Source organism: Cheilinus undulatus, linkage group 20, assembly GCF_018320785.1.
Source record: "Cheilinus undulatus linkage group 20, ASM1832078v1, whole genome shotgun sequence".
Taxonomy (NCBI): domain Eukaryota; kingdom Metazoa; phylum Chordata; class Actinopteri; order Labriformes; family Labridae; genus Cheilinus; species Cheilinus undulatus.
This window is the reverse complement of record NC_054884.1, coordinates 29,212,245-29,224,758: the sequence shown is the minus strand read 5'-3', so window position 1 is coordinate 29,224,758 and position 12,514 is coordinate 29,212,245. Positions and strand designations below refer to the sequence as shown.

At 39.1% G+C, this 12,514-nt stretch overlaps 1 protein-coding gene across 7 annotated transcripts in view; it reads right to left on the bottom strand.

Moving 5' to 3' along the window:
* Nucleotides 1-240: 240 nt before the first annotated feature.
* Nucleotides 241-12,514, bottom strand: part of rnf157 (ring finger protein 157) — a 36,144-nt gene continuing 23,870 nt past the window's right edge. For 3 of the 7 annotated variants that reach the window (XM_041815602.1, XM_041815603.1, XM_041815607.1), the window contains exons 18-19: nucleotides 6,046-6,156; nucleotides 241-2,251 (exon numbers count right to left, since the gene is read on the bottom strand). In XM_041815602.1, the coding sequence (XP_041671536.1) occupies nucleotides 2,103-2,251; nucleotides 6,046-6,156 (260 nt within the window). In that variant the 3' untranslated portion in view covers nucleotides 241-2,102. Of the gene's footprint in view, nucleotides 2,252-5,003; nucleotides 5,039-6,045; nucleotides 6,157-11,122; nucleotides 11,148-12,514 lie in introns of those variants that run through there. The other 4 variants (XM_041815605.1, XM_041815608.1, XM_041815609.1 and 1 more) reach the window with 4 other exon arrangements.

Genomic DNA, 12,514 nt, shown 5'->3' with positions numbered 1-12,514 from the left:
TCCACTTTGTTTCCATTCTACTCTGTGATTTGGAGATCTGAAGGATTAGTTTTACTGATGACAAGAATACAAATTGACCTCTTTGGTGGGAATCGAGGGTTTATAAATGATTGTATAACGCAGATGGGAAAATTTCAGCAGGGGTGACCATGTTAGGAATTTTCCCTCTGCAGCGTCTCATCTTCTTGGACACAAAACCAAAACATTTCATGATTAATGAATCGACAGGACATAACTCAGTGACTGTTTCGATGCAAAAAACTTTATTGTCCGTTTGATGTTTTCTTTGACATTTTCACTCTTAAGTCTACAAAAGTGGGGTCCGGACCCGATCCTTTGATGTCACACTGAGACTGTTTGGATTCATCTACACATTCGGACTGTGATCACACAACTGTTTGCAGCTTGGATATAGTAAGTAGTGCAGAACTCTTGACCTCAACAGTTCAGGTCAAGGGAATATTGAGCCAGCAACCGATAAATAACACTGCAGAAGGATATGGTGCGTTTTTATGTGTGCAGTGATCCATCATCAAGTACTCTACAGGAGGGTGCAGGCTGACCTAGACTAACATGCTTACTCTACTATCGCCTCATGCACCGCAAAGTGTTGTCTAGGAAACAGCAAATAGTGCATCAAACGTTGTTATCATCCCTTTTGAGTTTTCCATTATGTGAGCGTGCGCGTGTGCGCAAAGTGTGTAAACCTTTACGAATTTTTCACATATTTTCATCCACATTCTAATAAACAACACAGTGTTTTGCAACAAATAAAAACACAGAGACAGAGTATCAACAACAGGTGAGCAATACATTAAAGTTATACAAAACCAAAACAACTGAAAGCTTCACAAAAAACGAGGAGAAAACGGCTCGTCAGGATGATGTTAACGAGGAAATATGATGGATGAAGAAAATGCCAGCTAACCGTGGTGTTGGCTTACACTCACATTTTACAGTGAGATGTATTTCTCACTATAAATTCCTTTACAATGGCAAAAATATATATAAAATAACACTTGAACACACTGAAATATGTCTGGATTTGAGTACAACAGGCCAGTGCAAACAGTTTTCTTTGAACAGAAAGTGAGCGTCCTCCTGCAGGAGAGAGAGATGCAGCTTTGTTGTCTTTATTGCTTGGTGGTAGTTGTTGATATCCAGTTGCACTACGATAATACTGACATGCTAAGATGGAGCTGCAGAAGAAGGAGATGGCGTGAGTGTGGCTGGACAACCAGATTTAGGTCCAAAGTTCATGTTTAAATCCAGTTTAGGTGGTTAGATGTAATGTACATTCCCCTTCTTCATTGTCCTACATTCTGTTTTTGATTTTTCAGTCCATTTCTGTTCGTATTTGGCTGCCCTTTCTTGCCGTACAAGTCCGGCTGCTTCTGCGTTCACATTCAGCAGAGGTGTTTGGGAACTTATCGTGGATATGAGAGGAAAAACATCAGCAGAAGAGTTGAGAAGCTGCATGCGAAGTTGAGACGGGAGCTCCCTGATCCGAGGAGAGGAGTCAGCATGTTTTTTTTTTTTGTTTCAGCTAGTAAGGTGGTCCGGTGAGAGCTGACTTTTATCGACCTCTCATTCAACAAACAACAGAGAAGAAGAAAGACGTTAGTAATAAATCCGATTGCCGATCACAGTAGCCCCTGACTGTTTGGCTGGTAATAGAGGAGAGGAAAGGGGAGGAGAGGAGCAGCATGTGAGTTTTTCAAGAGTCACAATACAAAGCTCTCATTGGTCAGACCTACAGGTAATAAATAAAAATGTAGCAACAAGTCACAGACAAAAAAGAAAAAAAAAACACTCCTGTGAGATCAAAGTGCACAGATGACGGACGGGGTGAAGACTTTCTGATCCTCCTCCCTCCTCTTTCCACTCGAGAGGAGTTTTAGCGCCAGTTTTATGACAATCAATCCAGGAAGTGTCCACATTGATGGAGGAGTGGGCGGGTTTAAGTTGAAGGGGGGTCGTTTCCCTGGTCAGTGAGGAGAAAATCCAGCGATGCAGCACTATGGCAGGGTAAGAAGAGCTGACTCTGGATGTACAAGTCTGTGTTTAGTGAGTGTGTGTATGTGCAGGCTTGTTTTAGTGTGTTACACAATGAGCGGTCCGCGGCGGGGATGTTTAGGACTCTGGCCGTCTCGGTTCTCCGCCCCCTGCTCCTCCAGATTTATGTTGCTGTTGGAGGTGTGGTGGGGGCGGGGCTCCAAAACAGGCCTGTAGCCACCCAGGTACATCAGACCTGTGTCAGTAGAAAAACACAGAGGGAGGAGGTTTATGAATACGTGAAATGCTCACTCACTTAAGATATTTTCTTCAAGTCCGAATGGTACTACAGAATAAAAGTCTCACCAGTTTGTAAGACGCAGCCTGTTTTTGGGAGTCTATCAAAGGGAAAAAGTTTTGAACTTCTTCTGTGTGACAGTTGCATTAGCAAAGCCCATACAGTGAATGTTCTGTGCAGCTCTGTAGCTATTTATTTTGTGTTCAACACGTGAGGTAATCACAAGAAAAACGATGCAGTAGCTGAGCCGTCAGCCTACAGTGGCAGATGTAAAGTAGAGACCCATAGCCCATGAGTCGAGCTGCCCACCTCTGCTGCTCACTCGTCAGTAATTGAGGATTCTTTTCAACCAAATTTGTACTCTAGAAGCTTAACAGTATACTTATAATGACCAACTGACAGTGGCACTGCCAGCTCAGTCTGTGATGTTATGATCTAAACAGCCTGCATGGAGCACCTTTTCAGCAGCTCTGCTTGCATGTCATAAAATCCTTATATCATTGCTTTAAATCAACAACCATGCCAAATAGTAACCTGAATACTTGCGGCTATAAAACATCTAATTATGTACAAAAACTGCATTTAAACAAAGGAGAAAAATGCAAAATTACAAGGCTTAATACATATCTATTTCAGAGGGTGAAGGAACAATCAACTGCGATTCCCAAAATCATTCTGTTTAAACTTTTAAACCATACAAAGACCTTTCCTCTGTTTTATCTTTATTGTTGTGTTTAAAGTAATGTTGAAATGTATCACAGATAATGTATATAAAATGTGTCAGCGGCATTTGATGCCATCATCAACAGCCAACACAAATGTTCATGGGCAAGGTAATCAACAGTGGGCTCTACCAATCAGACACATTGCTGTGACACTCAGAGATTGAAAAAATTGTGACTGTAGTCTGAAAAAAGATTGTGCTACTGCAGGGTTTTTTGGTTGATATTGCAAATAAACCCTGTTTTTTTTTCTTAACATGAGGTTGATGGGCTTTTATTTTGAAGGAAAGGTCTTCATCATTTTGTAATTTAACACCTTTTCTTGGATCTCAAGTTCAAGTTTCTTTCACTTTTTCATAAAACCACTTGGTTATGATGAAAAAAAAGGAAATTTGGGTCACAATTAGTCATTAGTGAAATGGTGGTGGGTCCTGACATTAAACCAGTTGAGAGCAGTTAAAGTCAAAAACATGACCTGCAAAACTGAATTACAAAATGTAAAAAAACCCCCAAAAACTAAAAAGTCTGTTTAAAGGAAAAAAGCTTGTTCTCCATGAAAACAATCGAACACAGCTAACGTCGCTAAGGCTTAAGCTAACGAAACTACGTTAGCTTCTTAAGTAACATAGCTAGAGACTGTACACCTTTTACAATTTTGCAATCTTATATAGGCCTACCTACATTCTATTCATGTAAAATAGCTATGTAGATAATGTGGCTAAAGTTAAAGAAGTTATGTTACCTTTAGTTTATGCTACATTTGCTAAAGCTAATTTAGCTGCATTAGTTGTGTAACCCCGTTACCTATATGGCTAATTGATCTACATTGGCTTATGTAGTTAATTTATCTACGTGGCTAGTGTAGCTATGTTAGCTTTAGTTAAGGCTAACAAAGCTCAAGTGAGCTACTGTTTGCTTCTTATACAGGTCTACACATAATTTAATCCCAGATTAGACTTCTGACCTTTATTCTGATTTATTTATGAAATGTTTCTTTGCCTGTGATGTTTTCAATGCTGTTATTTCATTAATCTAACTGGTAGGCTTTGTCAATGAATAAAGTTGAATTTTAAAAAAAGCCTTCTCAAACAGGAAGTATGTTGTACTGGTAATTTGCATCACTTCTGTCCTGACATGCAGCGTCCCACAGTAGTGGGACCCCTCCCACTAGCCAGACCCCTCTCTGCTTATGTCACTCTGGAGTACACATTAGAGTATAGAATATGTCTGTAGACACACTCAGAGACTGGCAGTTTCTAGAAGTTTCTATGTTTGTGAGCACTCCAGGGCTGAGTCAGCTTATTTTTCTGTCAGTTACATTTGTGTTAAGGAGATTAAATCTATTGTGTTACTTTCTTATATTTTTATAACAATGAAACACCTTGAACATACTTATTGTCTAAAATGCATAGTAGCCCAATGTCAACAATAGTGGTCACAGTAGCCACAAGTCTGCCAACATCAAGAGTTTGTTTTCTTAAGTATTATTTTTGAGAGCATTTTAGGCCTTTATTGAAGGGAAAAACAATGGAAACAGCTGGAAAAAGGGATGAAAGAGAGGGGAATAGCATGCGCTAAGAGCATGTCCGAGTCAAACATTTGAGTGCTGTCGCCTCCGTATACAGTATTGGCAACATAACTGCGAGGCTATTTGAGACTACGGTGAATAACGGTGAACACGAGGAATATAAAAGCAGCTTTCGGGGAAAAAAAATCAATTATTGTTGGTATTTTGGTCATGGCCGCAGTGAAAATACATTTTTAATAAAGTTGCTTCACCTCAACTTAAAAGTGCATCAAAATATTATCACATTTGAAGGTATTCACTGAATAACAATGCTTTTGTTTCTGATTTTAGGATCTAAAATCAATGACAAATATGTTTACACAGGTGTCGTTGACGGTGTTACATTGAAGTAAAGACAAAAAAAAAAATCATTTACGTATATTCCGAGTGTCTGATCTATCACTGCCCATTAACTCCATACCTATTCCTCAATGTGCACTGGGCACGACTCCTCATCTGTCCATCCGAAAGAAGGCGAAAGAAGGAAGAGAGAGAGGAGACGATAGCAGGAGAGAAGAGAGATAGGCAGGAAAAATGTCCGGGAAAGACAGGAGATGTGCAGAATGACCGGGAAGAAAAAAGGAGAGAAACAGAGAGATAACAGAACACTTTTACGACACAGAAAGAGAAAAACATGTCACACCATTCACCATAAAAGACCCAATGTGGGAATGAAGGTTTAAGGAGATGAAATCAGGATATACGAGGGGTTAAGGCTGAGAGGTACAAGAATGATGCAGAGCTGAAGGGTAGACATTTGTTTTGTTGGTGAGAGATAATAAAAGCATGAGAAATAGTGACTTAAGATGAGGTCGACACCTTCAGCTCTTATCAAAGTAACTCTCAGAGTGTTTGGAAGCAGGAGGGAGGATGGAGGGAGAGAATGGGTGTGAGAATGAGTTGCAGATGTTTGGCAAAGCGGCTCGGAGCTGGCAGACGCTGAACATGAACTTCATCTCTGGGATGTACCCGACTCTCTCTCTCTCTCTCTCTCTCTCTCAAACAGGAAGTACAGCATGCAGACGTCAGACACAAAATAAGAAGCACGCACAAAATACACATGAACACTCACACCAGGGCTCCAGCTACAGGGAGGAGGAGGGAGAGAGTGCACAGCTAACCAGAACAGAGAAAGCAATGAAGCACCACAGCACCAAAGGGGAGGGATGAAGAGAAGAAGGAAGGCTCCAGATCTTCATGCTGGGTAGAGATGCTTATCTACAATCTGCCCAAATACATCAAAATCTAATTCACCTTTGTTCTCGTCTACTTTTAAGGCTCATTAGCATATTAGTATGTCAAGCTACTGTGTCATTATCTCTTCTAACAGGTAACCCATGCACTCTTTCTTCCCCTCATCTCCCTCACTCTTCCTCCCCTCCCCTCACCCCATCCTTCGTTTCCTCACTCTCACGCCCAGTCCTCAGCTCTCATTGGTCCATGTTCGAGAGGTTGCCACTCACCAGCGAATCGGCTGTCGGAAGCCTGCTCATTATCCAACCCCAAAGAGGGCGTGTCACAGAGGGCGACGCCCTGATTGTTATTGGCCAACTCTGGACACCTGCTCCGCCCACCTGCAAGCGAGGGCAAAGGTCAAACAAGAGCAGCCAGGCACAGCAGGAGGGGGGGAGGGTGGGAGCGGGGCAGGCAAGGTGAGGGAGAGAGAGGAGGAGGGAGGATGTCGGAGGCGGAGGGGTGAGGAAGACCATGCTGGAACGGCATTCACTGAAATAATAAAGAATAAATAATACTGTGCTTTTTTTTGCCTTAACAGCTCATCCCCTCTGCGAAAAAATCTGTAGGTTTTTTAATCCTGTTTTTAGCTCTTATGCATAATTTGTTATCATCTGTTCATCACTGTGTTTTTACTAAATACAAGCTGCTCTATTTGATTTAAACTGAATGACCTTGCTGTTTTGTATGGCTGTTAACTGTATGTGTGATGTAGACTGTATTTGAGCTGCGATATTTGTATGCCTGTTAAAACTTACTAACATTTTTGATTTAAGAAACCCTTTATTTGGAAGTCTTGTGGATATTTTACCATTTCTTGCGAATGGATTTTAATGACAAAAAGTGCTGATATTCTTCATGAATTCACAGAAATACATATTCCGTCACTATCTCGAGGTGATCAGGGTTGGATTGAGCATGTGACGAAAAAAGAACATGACTAATTAAGGAACAAAAAATAAATAATTAAGTGTGCTATGATGCTTGCCAAGCGCACTTGGCACACAAACAGAACAGCATGTACAGAACAGAAAGGCTGTTCACTGGGAGAAAAGGACTCTTACTGTCTGAACATACCAGCCTGTATTGCTCTATAGTTAACCCTCAATACACATATGAGAGATGTGTGTCTTTTTAGTCTGAACATTCAAAATATTTTTATTCAAGAACGGATGTATTGTTTTATTTCTGAAAGATTAATTATTTCTTGATGCACAGATATCACAATTTTCCAGGTCAAGTACTAAAATCTGGGTCCTCACCAATACTGAGTACAAATATGAGTACTTAATAATACAAAAACAGTTTTTAAAGTTATTTTGAAAATTGTTAGAATAACAATAGAAGTTCTTCATCGGTCCTCTTGACAATTTATCAGTACATAGTATTAATTCTCTTAAGGGCTGCGCAATTTAGGCCAAAATAATAATTACGATTATTTTGCTCAATACTGAGATCATGATTATTAATCACCAACATTTTTTTATGTAATTGGCTTTTTTTTCCAATATTTATCTTTAATTTTGAAACCTTTATGTCCTGCCACTTAGCTCGGAGGGATAGACTGAGACAAAAATTCTGCTCTGCTTTACCAAACTTCCATGGGGGGGGGCACTTTTCTGTAAAGTTTGGTGAGTTTTTGAGCAGAAAAATGATACAATAGGGTCCCCACTGAATGAGGTAGGTGCGTGGGCCCTAAATATGTCTTTTGTGGCATCTTTGGCCTTGTAACATATACTTTACTTCCGGTTTGTGAAATACTTTTATTTTGACGGATAAAAGAACTTCTGGTTTATCGCCAGTTTAGCACTAACTTAACTGTGAGAAAAAATTAAAAACTTTGAACACATTCGGATCAACCCAACCGTTCATTGTGTCAATGATACCTACAACAGAAGCACTTTGTGTGATTCTTTGCTCTCATTTTGGCAGATGTCAGGATTCAAACTAAACGATGCAAGAAAAATCCTGACATGCTTGTCTTGTTGAATCGTAGTTGTAGGGCATCTGAGATGCGCTGTTAATTATGACACACTACAAGAGCCTTTGCCGCCCCAGCATGCATAATTGGGCCCAACGTTTGACTATGTGCTGCACTGAAGTCGGGCCGGAATCTGTCGGCATTTGTGTAGTCTGAGCCGGCCCTTGGAGCACTTCGGCTTGGTATCAAAATCTGTGCATCCCTAATTTTGGGCCAAGGTAAGCTAAAAAGAGACAACAAATGCAGAAAGAAGAGAGTGGGGCCTTGGTGTACCCCTAATCTACCAACTGAGCTGAACCATTACCACCTTTTGTTATTATTAAAAATTATATATATCTATTGTAATTTACAGTTATTTGTAAAAGAATAACTTGTCAATTAAGAACTATTCCTACCAAGGGTTTGGTTATATGACAGTCTTTACCATGAAAAAAAAATTAGCCAGTTGTCACAAAATGTGGTTCTGTTGTTTTTTTGTATATGCTTCCCTTTCATGGGCATAGATAATAGTGTACAGCACTGGAGTCCAAGACAAATGTATCTCAATGTCCCTAAAGGGTATTGTATCATATTGTACTTCAGCTTATCATTCTGTACATTATCATAGCATGCTCTTATTTTATTATATTGTATTGCACAACATCCTATCATCTTATATTGTATTGTACTCTATGGTATAACATCACATCATGTTGTACCATACCTTAACAAATGACATTCTTGAAGCCCTGGATAACAGACAACGTTGTTTGTCTTCTTTTATAGACCTCTCCAAGGCCTTTGATAATGTGGATCACAGCATCTTATTAGATCATCTTAAAGTCTCTGGGTTTTCAGACTATGCTGTTGGGTGGTTTGCTACCTACCTGACTGGTAGAAGCCAAGCTGTTCAGTTATCTCAGGTACTACAAATACAGAAGGGGGTACCCCTATGTTTGATTTTTAATTACCATCTATATTAATTGCCTTGGAGAGAATATTCCCCAGCTTTCATTTGATTTTTATGCTGATGATACTGTTTTTTTACAAACCTTCAGCAGGCATTTGACTTGGTATGGAAGATTGTCTGGGGGAATTGTTACAAATGACATTCGAGAAATTGAGGAGTTTTACTTGTTGTTTTTCATGGAGCACATTCAGTTTGTTACTAAAACGCTGATGGTTTTATTGGCTATTTCAACAGAAACTAGCAGTTTCTCTTTTTCTGTCAGAAAGAGGTTAATCGGGCCCTCTTTCTTACCTATTCTTGACCATGATGATGTATTGTTTATGAATACCCCTGTTTAGCGTCTTCATTCATTGGAAAGTGTGAATTATGGTACACTGAGATTTATCAAAAACTATGGATTTCTTACACCCATTGTACTTTATATTCTAAAGTCAACTGGACAGCTACAAAAACATTCTCTTGGGCAAGGGCATGTCTTTATTTGTATAGTGGTTATGGCAAAATTCCCATTTACCTCTCCCCTCTTTTAATCTTTAAGAACAGAATGCATAACCTGCGTTTGTTTGTCGTTGAGCAATTTGTTTCTTTAATTTTTAGTTCCTTACTTTTAACATATTTAGAAGATTTTGTTTAATGAAAGATCTATAGTTCAAAATATTGGTTATGGGTCACATGCACTACTAATAGTCAGCGTTGATATCAGCTCTGAAAAAATAATATTGACCAACCCTCATAGTACTGTATCATACAATAATATATCATACTAAACCTTACATTATCACATCGAATAAATTTACACCAAATCTTATCGTATCTGATCATGTTTTATCATAACATATCGTATCATATCATATCACGTCATATAAAATCATATCAAATCACATCCTATCATGACCTACCTCATCTTGATAGTTTTACACCACACGTTATCACACTATATCACATTGTATCATATCAATATTGTATCAAATTGAGTCGTGCCCAGTTTATCTTGTGAAATAGCATTGCATCTAACCTTACTGCCTCAAATGATATTGTACAGTACTTACTGTATCACATCATACCAAATCTCATCATATCACATCACATCCTTGTGATTCAAGGATGTTTCATCCCATCAAATAGCATATTATAGTACCTTATAATATTCCTAAATACACTTAAACACTGTATCGTACTGTATCAAATTAACTGACTTGCATCATATTGGCTGGTATCGTATTGCATTGTATTGTATCCTATTGTATTGTACCGTATTGCATCGATCATATATTGTACCGTACCATACCATATCGATCGTATCATATTGAACCATACAGATCGTTTTGTATTGTATCAATTGTATCCTATCATATAGTACTGTGTAGTACCGATCGTAGCTTATTGTATCGCATCGTATCGTAACGCAACAGTTTTGGGGGCGGTTGGTCGATTAATATGAGTAAACTTAAAAGACAAGCTGCTTCATGTCAACATTTCATTTTTAATTTGCAAACTTATTTTGAGAAGTCAGGTCTTCAGTTTCCCAGAATAAAGTGTTATTGTATTCACAATTAATCATCTTTTTTTTTTTTTACAAGTTGTACACTGACAACTTCAGTGGCTTTAGATAGTCTGCAGGTCTTTAATCTAGGGTCTTACAATCTTCATTAAAGCAGGAACAAAAGACTGAGAGTATTATCTTTAAAGTGCGCATGAGCACTAACAGTTTGCCAGTAATGTTGGTTTTGTAATCGGTTTTATGTTGTGAATGTGTAGTTTTCTTGGCTGTATTTGCTCTAGCTTTTGCAGCCCACTTGGTTTAGTTGCTTCCAGCACAGTGCTTTCTGTCAGTTCAATCAGTGCACATTATATAAGTAGCAGAAAGACATTTATGTTGTTTTTTGTGCTTTTGCTGAAACACAAAACCACCAGCCGTACATTCAGCTGTTTGTTTGTTTCAAGCTTTTCTGTTATCTCCAGAAACACTTTACATTTGGTGTCTATTTCTCGTTGATTAGGTTAGATTAAAAAAACGAGCCTTTTCCTGTCTACTGATACGATTTTCTGCCTTTTCCAGCATGGCCTGATAACAGATACTGACATGATAATTATGTGCAAGTGCCTCATGCCTGCAGCAAGCCTGCGTGTGGTTGTGTATTTGTGTGTGTGCTAAACATGAGGAGAAAGTGGCAGAGATGGCTGGATGATCGGCAGCTCAGCACAGAGACACAGACAGGGCACATACAGAAGCTGTCTGACAGCGCCGGTGCAGATGCACACACATGTTGCGTGCAAACATACATCCTGCAGTGCGTGCGTGTGCACATTCACAGTCTGTCAGGCAGCACGGCTCCGCTCGTCTCCTATAGGACTTAAAGGTCATTCAGGAACTCACAAGGTACTCAGAGATCGTTTTCAGTCTGGCCCGAGGTGTCAGAGCGCACACATACACACAAAAACACACACAGAGACACACAATCCACAGAGAGACTGATTTACATAAACATGTTTCAGACTGTTTTCTAATGAAGGTGACCTTGTTGTTTTTGCTCAAGCCTTCTGGTCATTCACTCACACTCTCAGCACACTACAACACTTCTACAGCATTCTCACTCTAACAAACACAAAGACAGAAATGGAGCATGAAAAGCGTTCGCTTCATGATGCAGCAGCTGCAACAAGCAGAGGCAAAGTGCAGAGCTTTTTGAGTAATCAAATGAAAATGACAAACCCCACAAATGTACGTACTAATGCACAGGCATACACACGCACATACACACACAGATTTATATTAAGAAAAGTGCAGATCATGCATGTGCAAGGCGTTAGCCTAGTGTGCAACAGAACCTTATCTAAGCAACACAGGATGCTTCCATGTTCTCGTTTCCTGAATGAAAGGATTCTCTGATTGCTTTCAATCAGTCCATATTATTTGTTAATTACTTGATGAGCAGGTATTAGATTACTGAAGCAAACTCTGTGAGGATGATTTTACCGAAGGGCATTAGAAATAAAGTTTTAACTCCTGCTTGGTCTTCAGTGGTCTGGTCTAGTCTAGTTTTGCACCATGAGTGAAGTTACTGACTCAGTTAGAGAAGTCCCGCATGTGGGGAGCCACCGCAATAGATGGTATACTAAACATGATGGGAGAGGGCTTCCTGGTTCAATATGCACTTCCAGTTATTGCCACATTTAGTCACTTCAGTCGGCCTACCTTGAGTGGTATAAATGTTCAAGACTGATGTATGTGAAAGACATAAGAGAAAATTACAGTGAATGAAAATATGTAGCTTTATGAAAAGTACCTAAAAATGTTGTTCTGTGTTGGATTTAAACAGAGTTCTTAAGTGAGGGAAAGTTTCAAAAGTGTAGTTTTTTAAGTTATTAATTGAATTGATATTAAATTAAAATGGCTAAGTACCTGCTACAAGTAGCCGATTTGACTTGAAATTCTACTTCTTCACTTAGTCATTCTTGAATTTCCTTTGGGATTAATAAAGTATTCATCTATCTAGCTTGTACATCTTAATTAATCAAGTATTAATTACAAAGTTATCTAAATTTTAGAGCAAGTCCACAACACTAAAAAGCAATATCTTTACCGAGGTCAAACAGCTACTTCTACTTAGTTTTTTAAGGCAGTTAATCTGTATGATTTATTATATAGGTAATCTTGTAGATGCCTGATCAAAACAAAATTAACAGCAGTGGCTGGTTAATGGTACTTCATGGCTCCATAAATGCTTTCTTATTGATGTTAATGTCTCTGAAAACTAACTAACTGCAT